We start from the raw sequence: 16,485 nt of genomic DNA, 5'->3' as shown, positions 1-16,485 counted from the left end.
TACTCACCAGAGACTTCCTCATTATTGCCACAGGATAAATTAAATATTTGGGGGGGGGGAATCCCAAAGCAGCATAGTTCTATATTATGCAAGAAAAGCCACACACAGTAAGTTTTGAAATTGAAGAAATGGTTATATTGTCCAGATATAGGAAATATTTAATAAATATATGTTAAAAATTTGTTTTAAAGCATTTAGTAAGTCTTGGACTGTAGATAACGTCATAGAAACAGCTGGTTAAATACATCCATTTTCCACTATACTATTTACTTGTAGCAAACATTGTATCATAAAAGTGACTGCCATTGTTACTCGTAGCAATTTTACGTTTGTCAAAAACATTACAACATTTAAATCAACATACAAGAGTAAAAAAATGAAACAGAATAGAACCAGAATTTTTAGTGCTATGATTTAAGTTTTCCTTATTTTATCTTTAGACACAATTGAAGGTTACTGTTTACAAAATGGTTTTACAAAATTTGGGAGTGTGCAGTTAAAAAACCAGCATGGCCAATGCACTTCCACAGGCATGTTCATTGCCACAAGTCTTCCGTGCGACCGAATTTAAAGACCAGTCCTCTGTTTAAAACAGAATAAAGGGACATGAGTACATAATGGAGCAAATCAAATAACTAGTACTTTAACTACATGATTTCAGGGAGCAAGTTGTAGTATTTGTAAATCCAATTCCTGGTCCTGCAACGAAACCTATGCAGACAGACCCCAGAGATCTACTGCCTTTACCAGCAGTTTATTCACACGTGTCTAGTTACCAAACAGGGTTTAAGAAAAAAAAAACCAAAACCAGGTTACACCAAGTTTCAGTTTTTATCATTAAAAACAAATTAGACAAAAAATGGACAATGGAAGATAGTCTTACCCAAAAAAGATGAACGCATTCTGGAAGAACACAGCTATTCCTGGGTATACTACTGGTTTTTCTAACACAAGAAAAAAATCTCCATAAATTTTTTTGAAGTCATTTTCAAGCATATCCCATCTCTGACATTTCAGAGACACTAAATTGCACATGTTAACAAAGATAACCAGTTTCATTTAAATAGGAATATCTGGAGTCTATGCACTGTGAAGGAGTGGTAAGGAGCCAAGTTTGACAGAGGGATCCATTACCATGTAGGATTCCCAACAAGATGCAGGAGTGAAGTGACAACAAACTCGTAGTGCTGTTGCTACTACACAACAAATCTGCCTAAGCCAGATTGTTCTCACATACAATTAAGACAGCACTGTGCAGACCCCTTTCTTTCTCTAACAAGATGGCCGCCTCCAATCCCTGTTGCTCAGTGGTGTGACGCAGAACACAAGCGTAAGCCTTACCTCACTGGAAATTTAATTCAACAGCTTTTGTGCTCCCCCGCCATCATTCAGCTTTCCAAATAAAAGAATCCTGTCCTGTTCTATAACCAAAAATGTGCCTCTCAAATGCAATGCTCACGAAGACTGTAATTACTACATGGGACTGCACATCCTGTTTGGAATGCATGTGTGTCTAAATATATATACATATATATTCATATATATCGACACACAAAATGGGAGTGCACATTAGCACTCCTATGCAACTAACGCACCTAGTTTTCCTTGAAAATCCCCTGTGAATTGAGTAAGGCAAAAGCTGACAAGAATGTAAACAAAACCACCGATGTGCCCTGACTAGTCTGAAATTCACTTCAGCTCCACATACAAGTAGTAGCTTTACATTTACTTAAGTGACCTAACTTCCTTTTGAAGAACAAAGACTAACACACTGCAGTTTTCACGTCTTTCTCAAGACTTGCCTTCACAAAAAGTTACTGTGGTACATGTTAAGGTATGAATTTAAATAGGCAATTTGAATTAATTTCTTCCCTTTTGCTAATTTAGCATATAGGCTTTGGGAGCAATCTGCATGAAGTCAGTAATTTTTATTCTGGGAATAAGCATTCATCCAGGGAATTATTCCCATGTAACTGCAGCAGTCTAACTGTATCAGTTCAGTTCTCAGTTGAGACCTGTGTTTCTAGTGAGGCTAGTTGGAAGTTTGTGACTTAGAAGTAGATAAAATCCATCCCAATAATAGTAGATAGTATGGAATAGTGGTGCGTAGGGAACCAAAATATTAAAGCTGGGCCTGCCTAGAAACTTAACTAAAAATAAGTTCTAAAATTCAATAGTCATTTCAAATACTTTAAATTTTAAAAAATGGATCAGGTCACATTCCATGCTGTATCTTACCTTTAACAACATAGCCTCCAAAAAGGATCCACATGGAAGCAATCAGAGATCCAAAAGCCATCATGAAACCAATGAAGAGCCAGATCCGAGCACCTTGAAAAAGATATAGGGATGTTCTGTGCCTCTGTCCGAGTACAGACATTTGTGACTTTCAGCATGCTTTTGTTTCAGAGTGCCTGTCACACACCAGAGCTATGCACAGATACACAATGTGCACACTGGTACAGCTCTTACAACTCTTCCAAGACTAAGGGCTTCACAGATCTATCGCTATACAATAGCCTACACCACCATACCTGTTTGTCCTAGACAGCCTTCACTGTAACTGTCACCCCGCACTTGTCCATTAGACACGGCATTGATCCTGTACCAGCAAAACAGGATAAAACGGGGTAAACATAGGTAAAGCAAGAAGTAAGCATTTACAAAACAATAGGAGAAACTTCTCAGAAACCTATATAGAAAGGATGATGTTGTGGTTTTTGGTTTGTTGTTTTTTTTTTAAAAGAAAGACAAGGCTAAACTTGGAAAGCATTTCTCCAAAGACTAATAAGACTCAGACCTGTACTATATACTTAATTTTTTAAAAATAGTTCCTTACTATAAATATCAACAAATATAAGAAAGATATTAGAGATACTCAGATAGTAACTTGATTTGTTATTCTTAGTTACCTCTCCATTTAATACTATGTGTTCTTTTATTAATTGCATAAAATAAGTTCTAGGAGTGTGTAGCTCTGATCAAGACGTTACACTTACATTAGGAATGCAATAGTGGCTATAACCCCACAAGCATGGTATGAATGGTTGAAGTCTTCCACTTTAGGATATTTTACAGCTGCATCTATGATTATCCACCAACCTGTAAAAAACTATTAAAAAAGAAGAAAAAGCACAATACCTTAAAATACGAACATGAGCCTTTTAACAATATATAAGATTACTCTAGAAAACATTAATATATAAAATCATTCTTACAGTCTCCAACCCAGAGTCAACTGATAGCGTAACTAGTTTTGACATCAACTTAGGAACAAGGTTAAATGCAAAGCCGGAGATTTACCTACTCCCAATAGTTATTACGTGGGTAGAAACTGCGAAACATAAGTAGCACGTGGATGCAAGCACCCCAAACAGATTTTGTCGTTAACTCTGCTCCAACATACGAGGACTATGTATCCCTGTTCTTCCTTTTACTTCAGACGGCTAATAATTTTTAGCTTATCGACAGCTGACATCTAAAAAGCCCAAAAGCAGCGTAAGAGAAGCCGTACATACCAGCACTCCCGCAGCAACAGAGGCAATCGTGTTTCGTTTCTCTCCCCAGTCAACACACTCCGAGCACCTCAAGCTCTCAAGAAAACCTGACATTTTTCAGCGCTCTGAAGAACTGCAGAAGAAAAAGGGACTTTTCTTTCCAAGAGGAAACGCATCGCACATCAGGAGCTGGCATACAGCAACGCGCACCGCGCGAGGCAGCTTAGAACCGCTAAACGCTACCACAGCCGGGGCCCCCTTCCCGAAAGACGACCGAGCAGAGCAGCTGACAGACCCTGGCCGCCAGCACCCACCCGGGACACGGCTGGAGAGGCGACGGCCTACAAACCGAAGACACTGCCGGTCAGCGCACCCAGCCCGCGGAGGCGGGGGCCCCGCCGCCCTCCCGCACCCAAGGCCGGAGACATCCAGCGGGGCTACGGCCATCCGGGAGGGGAGAAGGCGGCTCCGGTCAAGCGTCCCGCCCTACCCGGGGAGCGCTCAGGCCCCGAACCGGCGCCTCACACCGCGTCCCCGCTTACCTGAGGGCGGGGAACGACCGTTGGCCGCCAGCCTCCCCCACCTCGCCACCGACCCCGCCCACACAGCGCATGCGCGGCGCTCCGCCGAGCCCCCCCCCCCCGCTAGAGACGGGGCGGCTGCGCGCAGGCGCACTGGGTTGCAGGCGAATCCCAGACGAATCCTACTGCGCATAGGCTGCAGTACTAGCGGCGGGGGAGTGATGGCGGGCAGTGCGCATGCGCGGGGAAGGAAGGCCCTCGCCCTTTGCGCCTGCGCCCTGGTTCCCTGTTGCGTAAGGGGAGGGGAGGGTTCTGGAAGGTTCTCGGCTTCCCTCAGTCGCTGCTGGGCGGCGGGAGCGGGCGGCGGCTGTTGTGAGGGCTGAGTCCTGCCGGGGGTTGTGTCGCGGTTTGTTTCCTGGGTGGAGGAGCCTGGCCGGTCGCTATGGGGGTGACTCATGAAGCGGGGTTGTCTCCTCAGGCGTCGCCGCTGGAGCAGGATCCGTGTGGGGGAAGCCCGGCTGGCTGGAGCCGGTGAGTTGGTGGGGAATGGCGGGGGGGGGGGGGAGGGGGACACAGCTCCTGGGAGCCCTGAGGTGGGGGAGAGGGGGGGTGTGTTCGCAAAAAGTGGTTCTTGGGGTCGGTGGGAGCGGGGAGGCCGTTACTTGTCTTTGTGTTTGAACGCGTTGGGGGGGCCACTGCTGCGGGCTGATGGCGGGGTGGGGGACACCCGTTGTTCACGTTTCTTTTCGTTACAGAAGCGCCCTGGTGTCTCACGGGAACCAGCACCGGGGGTGTCCGGCGGCTCCCAGCGGTAAGTGTCCGTGAACAGCCTCTGACGTGAAATGCCGTCCGTGCAAACTCGGCCCGCTAAGGGGTCAGTGCCCGTCTGTGGCTTGCCGGGTGCAGGTCGGTGCCGTGGGGATACTTGAGATGTCCCCAGTGTGCACCTTGTTGGAAACAGTGATGTCTAGGTAGCTTAGCGATGGGAGCTGGGGGCAGTGTTGGAGGAGACCAGAATTAATCAGTTGTTTTGTCTTAGCTGTGCCCTGTATAGTGCTTGTGACCTTGGCCTTTGTTTAGAGGTGAAGTAGACAAACCTTGGCTTTAGTAGTAGCAAGGGGAATGCTTCTTCCAAACTCGTGTAGACCTTAGTAGCCTTGATTGGTTTCAGTAGGGTTTTAACGTCTATTTGGTAACTTTGGTTTACGACGACCACTGCATAGCAATTTTGTGATAAAGCAAGCTTCCTTAAACTGTTAAGTGGTGACGTAACTCAGGGTTTAAATACTGGTGATAGAATACAGTAACCTTTGTAGATATAAAATGGCTGCCACTAGAGGGACAGCCATTTTAATTATTAATATATAAGCTTAACAAGTGTTCTGTCCTTTACAGGTCACATCCAGTGAATCATTAGCTGTATTTTTCACTAGTTATGTAGAATGTTTTTAATAGCAGCTTGCTATATATGCTGCTGGGATGTGTGGAGCTTTGTGCAGATAGTCTTGTAAAATGATATGGTTAAGATCTTGAAGTGGCTGCTTTGTACCTTGAAGGTTTTGTTTTTTTTTTTTCTTTCCCCTGTTGGACGACAACAGTAAAACTTAATCTCTATAGAACTGAAGAAGAAAACTTCAGTTTGTACTGATCTGGAAGGCAAATGGTTATTTTGCCTTGTAGATGTGATAGGCTGCAGTAAGAATAGATTAAAGATAACATACCTTGAAAATTGTGTTTGGAGAAAAAAAAGGTATTAACTCGTATCTTTTTCACAGAAGGTTTGTGCTTACCTAGCAAACAAAGGGCAACGAACAAACAAACTTCTCTTCAAAATTCCACACAGAACTACTCATGGTTTAAACTGAAGCCTTTTTTATTTTATATAGAAGGCTGACTACAGGAGAGGAAATGATGAAACTTAACATTGTCATGTGCAAAACATGCTGATAAACTGGATGAGCATTGGTGGTGTGTTTAATTATCCTTGAACTTTTTGCCTGTGTGTCAGTCATAATATTTGTTGTTGCTGTATAAATGACTTGATGCATGTAAATGATTAGCTTCCCCCTCCCCACCCACAACAGGAACAGAGACCGGGTATTGCAGAACAACAATAAAAACGGAACCAGCTTCTGAAAGTACCTGCATGGAGAAAATGGTGGTTAGGAAAACTGAAGATATGACAGGCTTCATGGATGACTTAACCCTCAGCTCACCGAAGAAGAGAGAGTCGTCTTTGAGATCCAAGCGAAGTTGTGATAGGTCATCAACAAGATCATCTAGCAGATCCTCTTGCAGTTCACAGTCCAGTTCAAGTAGTTCCTCTTCAGCTTCCTCCAGGAGTTGGAGCCGGTCCAGATCAAGATCAAGGTCATGGGCTAGAAGAAATCGTTCCCAAAGGTACAGAAGATGCTCCCGTTCGTATTCCAGAAGTCGGTCAAGATCACGTGGCTACATGAGATACCGAGGAAGGTACCATGCCAGACACTACAGGAGGTACCACCGCTCTCCTCCAAGGTATAGATCACGCAGTAGGTCGTGGTCTCGTGGAAGATCGTATTACAGAAGGTCCTATTCGAGAAGCAGATCACGTTCAAGAGGCCGAAGATATTATGGATTTGGGCGAACAATATATCCCGAAGCTTACAGGAGCTGGAGAAGCAGGTCACGAACAAGATCTCGGAGTAGGTCACCTCTCCATTTGAGTGAAAAAGGTACTTTTTTTTTTTTTTGAGACTTCCATTGTGTGAAAACCGCAAAACATACAATTTATATTTTAACAGTCAAATTCTCATCTATGTACTTGCTTTATAGAGCATAAGTGATAATGGCTATGTGGAAGAAAATCTCTGCATGGTTATAAAACTGTATTTAAAAAAATAGTTCAGAGCATATTCTTTGCAACTGGAGCTAAATCTCCTAAGTTCTGATGAAAATTCATCACAGTTGATGCTTACATAGGTTACACTGATAGTAAGCCTGCAGTTTTTAGGCTTGTATGAGTAGGTATGTGTTGATTTAAACATAAGAGAATGACACTTTTTTTTTTCCTTTTGTAGACAAGAGGGAACTCCTGGAAATTGCGAAAGCTAATGCTGCAAAAGCTCTGGGAACAGATAACATAGTCTTGCCAGCAAGCTTGAAGATCCTTACTCCTTCCAAAGAGATAAAAAATGAAAAAGAGCATGAAGATCCTGGAGAGTCAGCTGAGGTAAGTATGAACTGGAGTATTCTCAATGAAAAGGTAAACACTTCTAAAAACTTGTCGTCTGCATAGATGTGTTACAGTTTTTAACTGTGGACTTTGTGATGATGAATTCAAACCCTTGAACAAAAACTTGAGATTTACCAGAATGCTAAAAAGGACTCTGGAAACCACTGTAGACTTTGTGTTAAGCTGAAAGTAGTATGGACTCTTTAAGAGGTGGTTGATCCACCGAGTACATGCAGGCTTTCCAGTTGTGATAGGTTGGGAAGGAGAGGTGAATGTAGCTTGTTCTTTTGAGTTGTTCTTCTAGTAAGATATTGCCCATTAATTGGACTAGTTTATGTGTTCCTGACCTAAAGCGAGGAGTCTCCTTGCCAAACCTAGTGAATAGTGTGGGTTTTTTTTAAAGGTTAAATCTTTCTACCCTTTTTGACTGTTAAAAGCTTTTCATGTGCAACAAACTGTTTCCCAGAAATTACATACCCAAGCACACAATGCATTTTACATACTTTATTTCTGTCTTATAGAAATCATGACTATGGTTCCAGACATGATGAAGAAAATCTGTTGGTAATTAAGGGACTTGTGGGCTGTAGCTGCTGTGAATTTAAGGGAGGGAGAAACTTGAGCAGCTTAAATTGAATTTGAATTTTAGTTTGCCTCTGTTGTTATGGTGTGTTAACCTGATTCATGGTAAATACAAAACTGCAATAACTGTTACATTGATCAGATACTGCTATTTCAAATGGAAGTAAATTTACTAAGGGTTTTAGACAAATGGTACAGGCATCCCTTTCATAATATATGCAATATATTCCAGATGTTGAGAGAGTACAGAAGAAGAGGCCTGCATCACTTGCAGATAAGTTTATTGTCATTATCCAAAGCTCTGCAGGAGGGATATGCAGAACTTAATGCAACTTGCTCTAGCTCTACACTTCATTGTATGGCAGTCCATGCTTTGAATCATTTGAATCCATTTTAAAACTGTAACTGGGGCATGGATATCAGGTCACGTGTGAATTGGCACAATGACATTGGTAAAAATACTGAATGCTTTTTGAATTGAGTTCAACATTGATCTGTTTGCATATTTAGTAGCTTACAGCTACTTTTGATGTAAATGCCTGAAACAACTCTACCAGAAAGTTCATACTATCTAGTAACTGCCTTAACTTGCACAGAATTATGTATCCTCCCACTTAAGCTGCGTGTGCTCTTCTCTAGCAACCCAGAAGACTAGCAGAAGACATGACCAAGAGTGGAATGGAGAGAGCAACCATACAGAGAAGCATTTCTTTCAGTCCTAACGTAAGTGTGATTTCCCAAGATGGAATTCCAGTACTTCATCCCTCCTGTGTATCATGGTTTAACCCCAGCTGACAACGGAAGCACCAGGCAGCTGCTCGCTCACTCCCCCCACCCAGTGGGATGGGGGAGAGGATTGGGGGAAAAAAAAAAACCACAACAACTTGTGGGTTGAGATGAAGATGGTTTACTAGGACAGAAAAGGAAGAAAATAATAATAAAATTACAATAATAAAAGGATTGGAATATACAAAACAAGTGATGCACAATGCAATTGCTCACCACTCGCAGACCAATGCCCAGTCGGTTCCCGAGCAGTGATCCACCCCTCCTGGCCAATTCCCCCCAGTTTATGTGTTGGGCATGACGTCACATGGTATGGAATACCCCTTTGGCCAGTTTGGGTCAGCTGTCCTGGCTGTGTCCCCTCCCAACTCCTTGTGCCCCTTCAACCTTCTTGCTGGCTGGGTGTGAGAAGCGGAAAAATCCTTGACTTAGTTGTTGCTATGTAGTGTTTATACTAAAACATCAGTGTATTATCAACATTCTTCTCATACTAAATCCAAAACATAACACTATACTAGAAGCTACTAGAAAGAAAATTAACTCTATCTCAGCCAAAACCAGGACACGGTGTTAGGCTTTCCCCAGCATTGGTTGCCAGATTGAAGATCTTTATTGATAGTAACAAGTTGAATTTCATGATTTGATAATTACCTTCCTGGAGATCAGCCCTTTAACAGTAGAGCACTGTGAACACACTACAGTAGTGTGTTTAAAATAGATGTTTACCTTTTAGTGCTTAATGTTGAATGCCTATAATGTACTATAGGCTCAAAAGTGTATGCCAGAACTGGTTTACACCAGAACTTACTTCAAATTAAATGTTTGGATGTGTTTTAATAATGCAGAACTAATGAAAAAGCAGCTTCCCTGAATCCTGTGTCAATTAAGTGTATGAAAACATTTGTCTTACCAGTACAAATAGACCCTTGATGTTGATGGCTCTTAGTACATTCCTTCTCATTCTAGTGTTTCTAAAGGTAATTTCTTTTTCCAGAATACAATGGCAAAACCAGTACTACAGAAGCCAGCAAGCCATGTTGTTAAAGAACCGACAGTTTCTCCAGGAAGAGAAGATGACAGAAAGGGAAGTCCCTATGGGCAATGGGTTCCTGTCAAGAAGGAGAAGAAAACATTTTTAAACTTCTCACCTAAAAGTGCACCGTTCAGGGCACGCTAGCGTATTTTTGTCGCTGTTTCTGACTGCCACATTATGCATACTTTAGTGAGATCTGAAATTTTCTGATAAGGTTGGAGACTTGTTCATACTGAGTATTTATTCTGAGATCTTAATTTTGGAATCTTAGGTTTCTCTTTCAGATCTAGAGCACAGTGATCCAGAAGCCACAGATGGGAATCTTGTGTATATTTGTAAATATTTTGTATTGCTTTAATGGACTAGAACTTACAGGTGGGTAACTTTTTCTAAACAATAGTTCGGTAGCTGTTATTTTGAACACTTGATTTACATTGTGTAACTGTTTACTTAAGTAAATAAACTTTAGTTTTGCACTGGCTTCTCAATGTGTCAAGTATTAGACCTGTGTTTGGTTCTAAGTTGACTGTGTCCTTTAAATGGTTATTTCTGGGTTTAACTTTCTGTTACTCTACTGTTATCACAAAGTGCAGCAGAAGGTAATTTTTTGCATCATACACTGGAATCGTTCCTGTCCAGGCTGTGTAGTTCAGGGCCTCCAGCCTCATTTCCCCAGATACCCCTCTGCAAGTGGAAAGCTTGTGTTGGATGTACACCTGACTGCCATGTGTGAAGCTGTCACCATTCTAAGTAACTGGTGAAAGCATTGCACCTGAGCGGCTGCCACTTCTGCTGACTTCTAATGCTGAACTTGAGTCAGTGCTGGCTTGTGTTTTGATTTTGGTTGCTTTAAAAACAGCCTTTAAAAGCTCCCTGTGTAAGGTAGTAAGCAACTGGTGAAGTTAGGGGAGGAGGCTGTAGCTGTTCAGAGTGCCACCATTTAGCAGTACACTGCACTTGGTGCTGTGGCTCACAGACCTCCATCAAGTCTCTGAAGAGAAGCATGCAAGTCAACAGGCTGTTGCATGGTTTTGGAGCAATCAGTTAAACTTTTTTTTTTTTTTGTAAAAATCAATGGTTAGTAAAATAAACTGACTTTAACTCCTCCAGTCTGGAAGCTTCTTTAAGAAACTTAAATTGCTAAGACAAGGCTAGCAGACATACTAAGGATTGTGTATTTTGTGGCAACTAAAGTTAATGCTTGAGAGAGTCCCTGTTCCTTGCCCTGTGGGTGAGGAGGACAGGCATTGCTGCCTGGGTAGGGGACAGCTGTGCTGTGCAGGTGCTGCCCATGGAAAAACTCCAAACTCAGGCACATGACAGGCAGCTGAGGGTAGCTTCTTTTTCACAGAAAGGTCACATGTGTTCCTTAAGCATTCTTTTGCCTTCTTGCTAAACAAGTGTTTTCAGGGACTTTACCAGTCTCCAGCTACTGAAGAATGAAGACAAGCTTTATTCTAAATCAAGTGATAAGAGTTTGTGTTTATTTAGAACATGAAATTGCACAAGCTGGTTACTTCTGTAAGTAAAAGCCATATACAGCTGAAGGTTTTATGCAAGTTATTACATTAAATATACTATTGATTTTACAAATTAGCTAATGAGGTCTACAAAGTGGGGTTTTTGATACAACTTGAAATTGCCTGCAAAATCTCTATACCAAAGTTTAATAGATGCAGTAGGGCTGTCGTACATGCTTTGTGGGAGATGACAGTTCAGACGGCTGTTCCTCTCTCCAAGTTCTGTTTAATCTCAGCCGTGTACTTCCCATAGAACCTCTCTGCCTTCTTATTGAACTTGGCGTTTCTCTCGTTGATGTAGTCGATGTCTGCATCGTCATTGTAAGGACGTCGTCGACTGTATTTTTCACGCTTTTCAATTCTGTAAGACAAGCAGCAGTGTTTGAAGACCTGTGGGTGAATCCTGTGGATTTGATTACACAAAGCTTCATGTCACACACTTCTTTGTTTTATCTTTGTATTTACTTACTGTTTTTCAAGATCCGCAACCATTCTATCAACCCCTTCCTTAGATGGCACGTGAGTTCCATGGAGAAGACTGTCGGATGTGGGATAAAGCGCTTCACCACTGGACAAGAGTAACAGATGGGCAGCATTTTACACAACTGTACTGATTGCTTTGAGGTTTCACTGCTGCTTTGATTTTTAATGTAAGATTTCAAGGCACTGAACTGTGGGAGCCCAAGATTCAGATGAGAACATGTTGATATAAACAAGCTCTCTTAATTATTTTGAGAGACACTAGCACACGCCTACCAGAGATAGAGAAACCCACTGAAATTCTAAATCTGTCTGAATGCAAACTTGGCAAGTTCTCATCTGTCGGTCAGTCTGTTCTTAAACTGTGCCAGGCTGCTTAAAAAAACCCAAAACCTACTCCAAGAAACAAGAGTCATCAATTCACACATTTAAATACAATTTAATTGACAAAATACTTCTTCAAACTCAGTTTGAAGAAAAGAACCTCATCAATTACCACAGTTACCTACCGAAGCAAGGATTGTGGAGTAGATTATCAGGCCACGCATTTTAAGATCGTGTTAAAAGGTTAATTAAAATTACAGTGCATATGGGAACATGCATGCACTGTAAGGATTAGTTTAAATCTTCAGTGTTTGCTAATAATTTAGAAATACCACAGATGGTATCAGATGACTGAAATCAAAACTTACTACTGCTCTTTCAGCTTCTCGTACTGCTCCAGGTCAGGTTTGATCTGCCGGGTTAACCTCTGGTACTGGCGCAGCTGAGCAGCCGCGTAATCTTGGGAAGAAAATGAATTGGCATTGAGGTGAAGGTTTTTATTTCATGGTTCACTTTGCAGGTGAAATACTAACAAAGGTTTTCATTAGGAACACAGACAATTATGTAGTTAGGCCAATACCTGAAAATCCTAGATCTGGATTTTTCCTCTTCTTTTTCCTTTCCCATCTCTCGGCATCCTCAGCACTGATCTCTAGCAGCTTAACTCGCTCGTAGTCTTCTCCTCTAGCTGCACATTCCTAACGCAGCACAAAGAACGCTTCCCTTTTAGCAACAAGACAGTGGCCAAGCGTCAAACTTAGAACTACCTAGATCAGTCCAGCCAACCTCTAGTGCAGGACAGTAATTTAGATAATCAGGAGTCTAATTAGGAGATGGATTTTGTGGGGGTAACGTCTGCATAAGCTCCCAAGACTGTCTGGCCACCACGAGAGGGGGCTCAGCGTTGCTGCAGGCGCTTGGACTGAGGCTCAGCAGGGTCACGGGGAGCTGTAATTTTGCATTTACCTTCTTCTTTTCCTCCACCTTCAGCTCCCACTCCAGCCGAGCTTTTTTGGCTTCCCAGTTTGCTGGCAATTTAAGCCTTTTATCTTCTTCCACCACTTCTTGGTGATTCAGTTTGCGAGCCTCGTTCTAGGAACGAACCGGTTTGTTACGCACAGCAACGCTCAATCGCAGAAACGAGAAAAACGGAACCCCCGAGGATTGCAGGAGCCCGTCCCGGAGCGGGGCCAGGCCGCTGGTCACCGATTGTGCCACGTAAAACGCTGCTTTTTGGCAAAGGGCTAAAGAAACCGTCACCCGCGCGTACCGGAGTGAGATAGGCCGGGGAATCCCCAATGCGATGGCACCACCGAACCGGGGGCACAACCTCCCCGGGACCACCGGGCCGCGGCCGGCCTGCGCCCGAGCTGGACCGGGCAACCCCCACCGACCCTTCCGCTTCGTTTTCCCCGCGTATCAGCGGCACCGTTGAGCAAGAACCGGTCCCGCTCCGGCCGCCGCCGCGTACCCGTTTCATGTGGAGCTCGCGGAACTTGCGCAGCCGTTCCTCCCGCTTCTGCGCTGCCGCCGCCGCCGCCGTGCCAGGCCTCGCCTCGTCCTCCGAGCCCGACGAGCCCTGAAACAACCCACACTCAGCTACCGGCACTGGGAAGGAGTCGAAAACCCCCTTTCCTTTTCTGTCACCGCCGACGCCTCACCCCGCCATCGGGATCGGGAACCCCCAAACCGCCCAACGCCGACACCTCCGCCGCCGCCATCGCGAAAGATAAACACTTCCGCTTCCGGCCTCGCCCGCTTCCTGCCGGAGAGCTACCGCCAGCGCCCCCCAGCGGGCGGGAGGTACAGCCGCCCCTCTCCCGCTGCCATCCCCTCACCTCCTGAGGCGGCGGCGGCGGCGGGGGAGGCCTCGGCTGTGGGGGAGCCCCGGGCCCCGCCGCCACTAAACCGGCCCTCGGTTCTCCTCCCCTCGACGCCTACGGGGCTTTTTTACCCCCCACCACCACGCCTGGAGCTGGAGAGGGTTCCAGCTTTGTTCCCCGCCAACATCTGGTAGCTGGGTTTGCTGCGATGGCCTCCTGGTCATCTTCTCCCCTTTCTGCTGCCTGATTTAAAAGGAGCCCGGGGTCGTGAGGGGCTGTTGGAAGGTGACCCCGGCCTTGCCAGCACCCCAGAGTCAGCATTCTGGGTGGTTTGGGCTTTACGGGCTTAATTTCTGTGTGCTGAGGAGAAGGAGATGAAAAGCGGTGACCCTCCTTTTTTTTATCTTTGGAGGCAGATTTAAAGCCTTGTCAGTGCATCTCGCAGCCGTCTGGAAAGCAATCTTTAAATTACCCCTGTATTCCAGCCACTAATGTCCAGGCAGGCAGCCTGCTGCAGGCTTGATGTGACTCCGTGGTTTATTAAACACTGTTAATCAGCCTTTTTTCTTCTTCCGACGAATCAATGGGGTGATGCAAACTTCATAGTCAAAGTAAGGAAGCAGCACGTGAACCAGATGAACTCTGCCGTGCCTCAGCTCACCTGGAAGCACCAGCGAGATCCAGGGTAGAGCCTGGCATAGGATGAGAAAGCAAGCAACAGCATCCCTCTATCTGTGCTGTCCGGCCACTCAGCCCCTCCGGGAATCACTCAGGATACCCACAGCAGGTTTGCTCAGGGAGTAAGTTGCAGCTCTCACAGAAAACAAAAAGTTTTGCTGCAACTTCTGAGCAAAGAAAGTCAAAATTTCCATCATATTGCTGCAGTGGCCAGGATCTTCCAGCCTTACAAAGCCAAATATAGCTTTATTATAAGGGTTTATCAGTAGTATTGGTATGCACATACAAATGCATCTATCCGTATGTATGTGTAATGTCTTTATGTTTGTACACTAAAGGCAGAAGGGTTCAGGACTTTTGTTTTTCTTTGAAGAAACAGTCCAAACCCTGTAAGGTTAATAACTGCTGGCTGATGATGTTTTTTAAATTGACCTTGTCAGCTGTGGCTCGTGACTTTCCAGCAGAGGGAAATGCAGCACAAGCGATGAGGGGTTGTGGCAATGGCAGGCAGCCCTGGCAAACGCAAACTATCTCTGTTCTCTTTTAACTTCACTTTCTTCCGCTGCCAAACTCTGATGCATGCTGAGTGATTAAAAATATCAAATACAGTGTTACCCAGCAAGGAGTCGAGTCAGAGGAAAAAAAAGAAACCCAACCTAGTGAAGCCAGTGTCGTAAAAGAGAGTAGACTGGGGCAAAGAATGGGGGGCAGAAGGCTTTTATATAGCACTGTTGACAATATCTTCAGAAAAAAGAGAGGATTGTCCCAACGTGGTTTGGGTTTTGGGTATCCCCCTCACCTGCCTTCTCCATATCCTTGCTGCTTGGCTGGGAGTTGTTGGATTTCCATGCACAGGGAGTGAGTTGCCACCACACTGGGGACAGGGACCGGTGATGCTGGAAGAGGGGAGATTTCTGAAAGAAGCAGCCAGCAAAGCGGTTGATGTTGTTGCGCAGTAAATTGGGCAGTGTGCTCTCAAAATCTGAGTGATGTGCTTGGGCCACGGCTTTACTGATGTGTCTCTGCTCCGTCTGGAGCTCCTGGCCCCTCTGCCATGAGGTTGCCCCTTAGGTCCTGTCCTCGCCGGCTCTGAGCCCTTTGCAGCGAGGGGTGTCCCACTGCCTGCGTAGGTGGCCCCATGGAAAGGGTTTTTAGCGAAGGTGATCAGTGCATGACAAGAGCAAAGAAAAGCTGAGAAACTTCTTGCCGCAGCAGCAGCAACCCTGGCCATGTCCCGGCAATTCTTGGTGCTTGTAAAAAAGAGTAGCAGGATCCGGCTCTGCTCACGTGCCCTAAGACGGTGCTCTGCTTCAGGGTCTGTCTCCATGTCCCTCATGTGTGGGAACTGGTTGCCACAGTTGGGGTCAGAGAAGTTTTGGGAGCAGGGAGGGATGCTGGCCTGGCTCTCGGACGCATGAAACACTGCATCAGCTGCGCCCCTCTGCAGCTCCCACCTGCAGTCCCTTGACCAGCCTTTTATTTTCTGGAGCCTCCAGACAATCTCCTGTGATACCTGAGCACTGGGTTGCTCCATGTCTCTTCCAAACACAAGTTAGGAGCAAGCAGAGGGGCGAGTGGCAGGGGAGGAGGGTGGACTCTTGGCAGAGGCTGCCCCAGGTATCTGCTCTGCTCCATAACATGGGGTCCCCACAGCTCAGCTGCAGAGTGGGGCCATCAGCCACTTGCGTACTCGCTACCCTTTATTTAATCACGGGAAGCTGGATGGTTTTTATGGGTTTGTGCAGCGCCTTGGCCCAGCCAAGCCCTCAGCTCAGTGGAGCCTCTTTTCCCTTCTCACTGCTGTAATAAAGTTAGAAAATAAACCCAAGAGGTTTCCCTGGCTTCTGTGGATTTGCTTCTGGGTCCGATGCCAACTCAGGAAGCCCGGTTCCTGGTGCAGGTGCCGAGTGCCTCCCTGGCTCGGTGGTACAGCTGCAAATCCCAACCTGGCCTGAAAGAGCAGGGAATTCACCCAAACCCGCCTTGTGCCAAGGAACAGGGCCTGGTCCTGCGCGGGCTGAGAGTGA

General features: G+C 45.1%; 3 protein-coding genes across 5 annotated transcripts; 1 reads left to right on the top strand and 2 right to left on the bottom strand.

Moving 5' to 3' along the window:
• Positions 1 to 112: 112 nt before the first annotated feature.
• Positions 113 to 4,177, bottom strand: TMEM50A (transmembrane protein 50A). Of its 2 annotated transcripts, none has more exons than XM_052810392.1 (7): positions 4,040 to 4,177; positions 3,519 to 3,630; positions 3,000 to 3,112; positions 2,535 to 2,602; positions 2,239 to 2,331; positions 884 to 944; positions 113 to 582 (listed from the first exon to the last, which is right to left on the bottom strand). In XM_052810392.1, the coding sequence occupies exons 2-7, from the start codon at positions 3,609 to 3,611 to the stop codon at positions 537 to 539; spliced, it is 474 nt and encodes a 157-aa protein (XP_052666352.1). In that variant the 5' UTR covers positions 3,612 to 3,630; positions 4,040 to 4,177; the 3' UTR covers positions 113 to 536. The 2 variants fall into 2 exon arrangements, with proteins under 2 accessions (XP_052666352.1, XP_052666353.1); XM_052810393.1 differs by lacking the exon at positions 4,040 to 4,177 and adding an exon at positions 3,812 to 4,032.
• A 117-nt stretch (positions 4,178 to 4,294) lies between these two features.
• On the top strand, positions 4,295 to 10,114 carry RSRP1 (arginine and serine rich protein 1). 2 transcript variants are annotated; one of them, XM_052810389.1, is made up of 6 exons: positions 4,295 to 4,549; positions 4,774 to 4,829; positions 6,103 to 6,732; positions 7,078 to 7,229; positions 8,454 to 8,537; positions 9,595 to 10,114. In XM_052810389.1, exons 1-6 carry the CDS (start codon positions 4,461 to 4,463, stop codon positions 9,775 to 9,777), a joined length of 1,194 nt encoding a protein of 397 aa, XP_052666349.1. In that variant the 5' UTR covers positions 4,295 to 4,460; the 3' UTR covers positions 9,778 to 10,114. The 2 variants fall into 2 exon arrangements, with proteins under 2 accessions (XP_052666349.1, XP_052666350.1); XM_052810390.1 differs by lacking the exon at positions 9,595 to 10,114 and having other exon boundaries at positions 8,047 to 8,537.
• A 981-nt stretch (positions 10,115 to 11,095) lies between these two features.
• SYF2 (SYF2 pre-mRNA splicing factor) lies at positions 11,096 to 13,726 on the bottom strand. The gene is made up of 7 exons (XM_052810391.1): positions 13,619 to 13,726; positions 13,429 to 13,536; positions 12,924 to 13,049; positions 12,538 to 12,655; positions 12,326 to 12,416; positions 11,623 to 11,721; positions 11,096 to 11,514 (listed from the first exon to the last, which is right to left on the bottom strand). Exons 1-7 carry the CDS (start codon positions 13,676 to 13,678, stop codon positions 11,349 to 11,351), a joined length of 768 nt encoding a protein of 255 aa, XP_052666351.1. The 5' UTR covers positions 13,679 to 13,726; the 3' UTR covers positions 11,096 to 11,348.
• Positions 13,727 to 16,485: the final 2,759 nt, after the last annotated feature.

This window comes from Harpia harpyja, chromosome 16, assembly GCF_026419915.1.
Source record: "Harpia harpyja isolate bHarHar1 chromosome 16, bHarHar1 primary haplotype, whole genome shotgun sequence".
NCBI lineage: Eukaryota > Metazoa > Chordata > Aves > Accipitriformes > Accipitridae > Harpia > Harpia harpyja.
The sequence above is the reverse complement of the archived record's forward strand: the minus strand, read 5'-3'. Positions and strand labels throughout refer to the sequence as shown.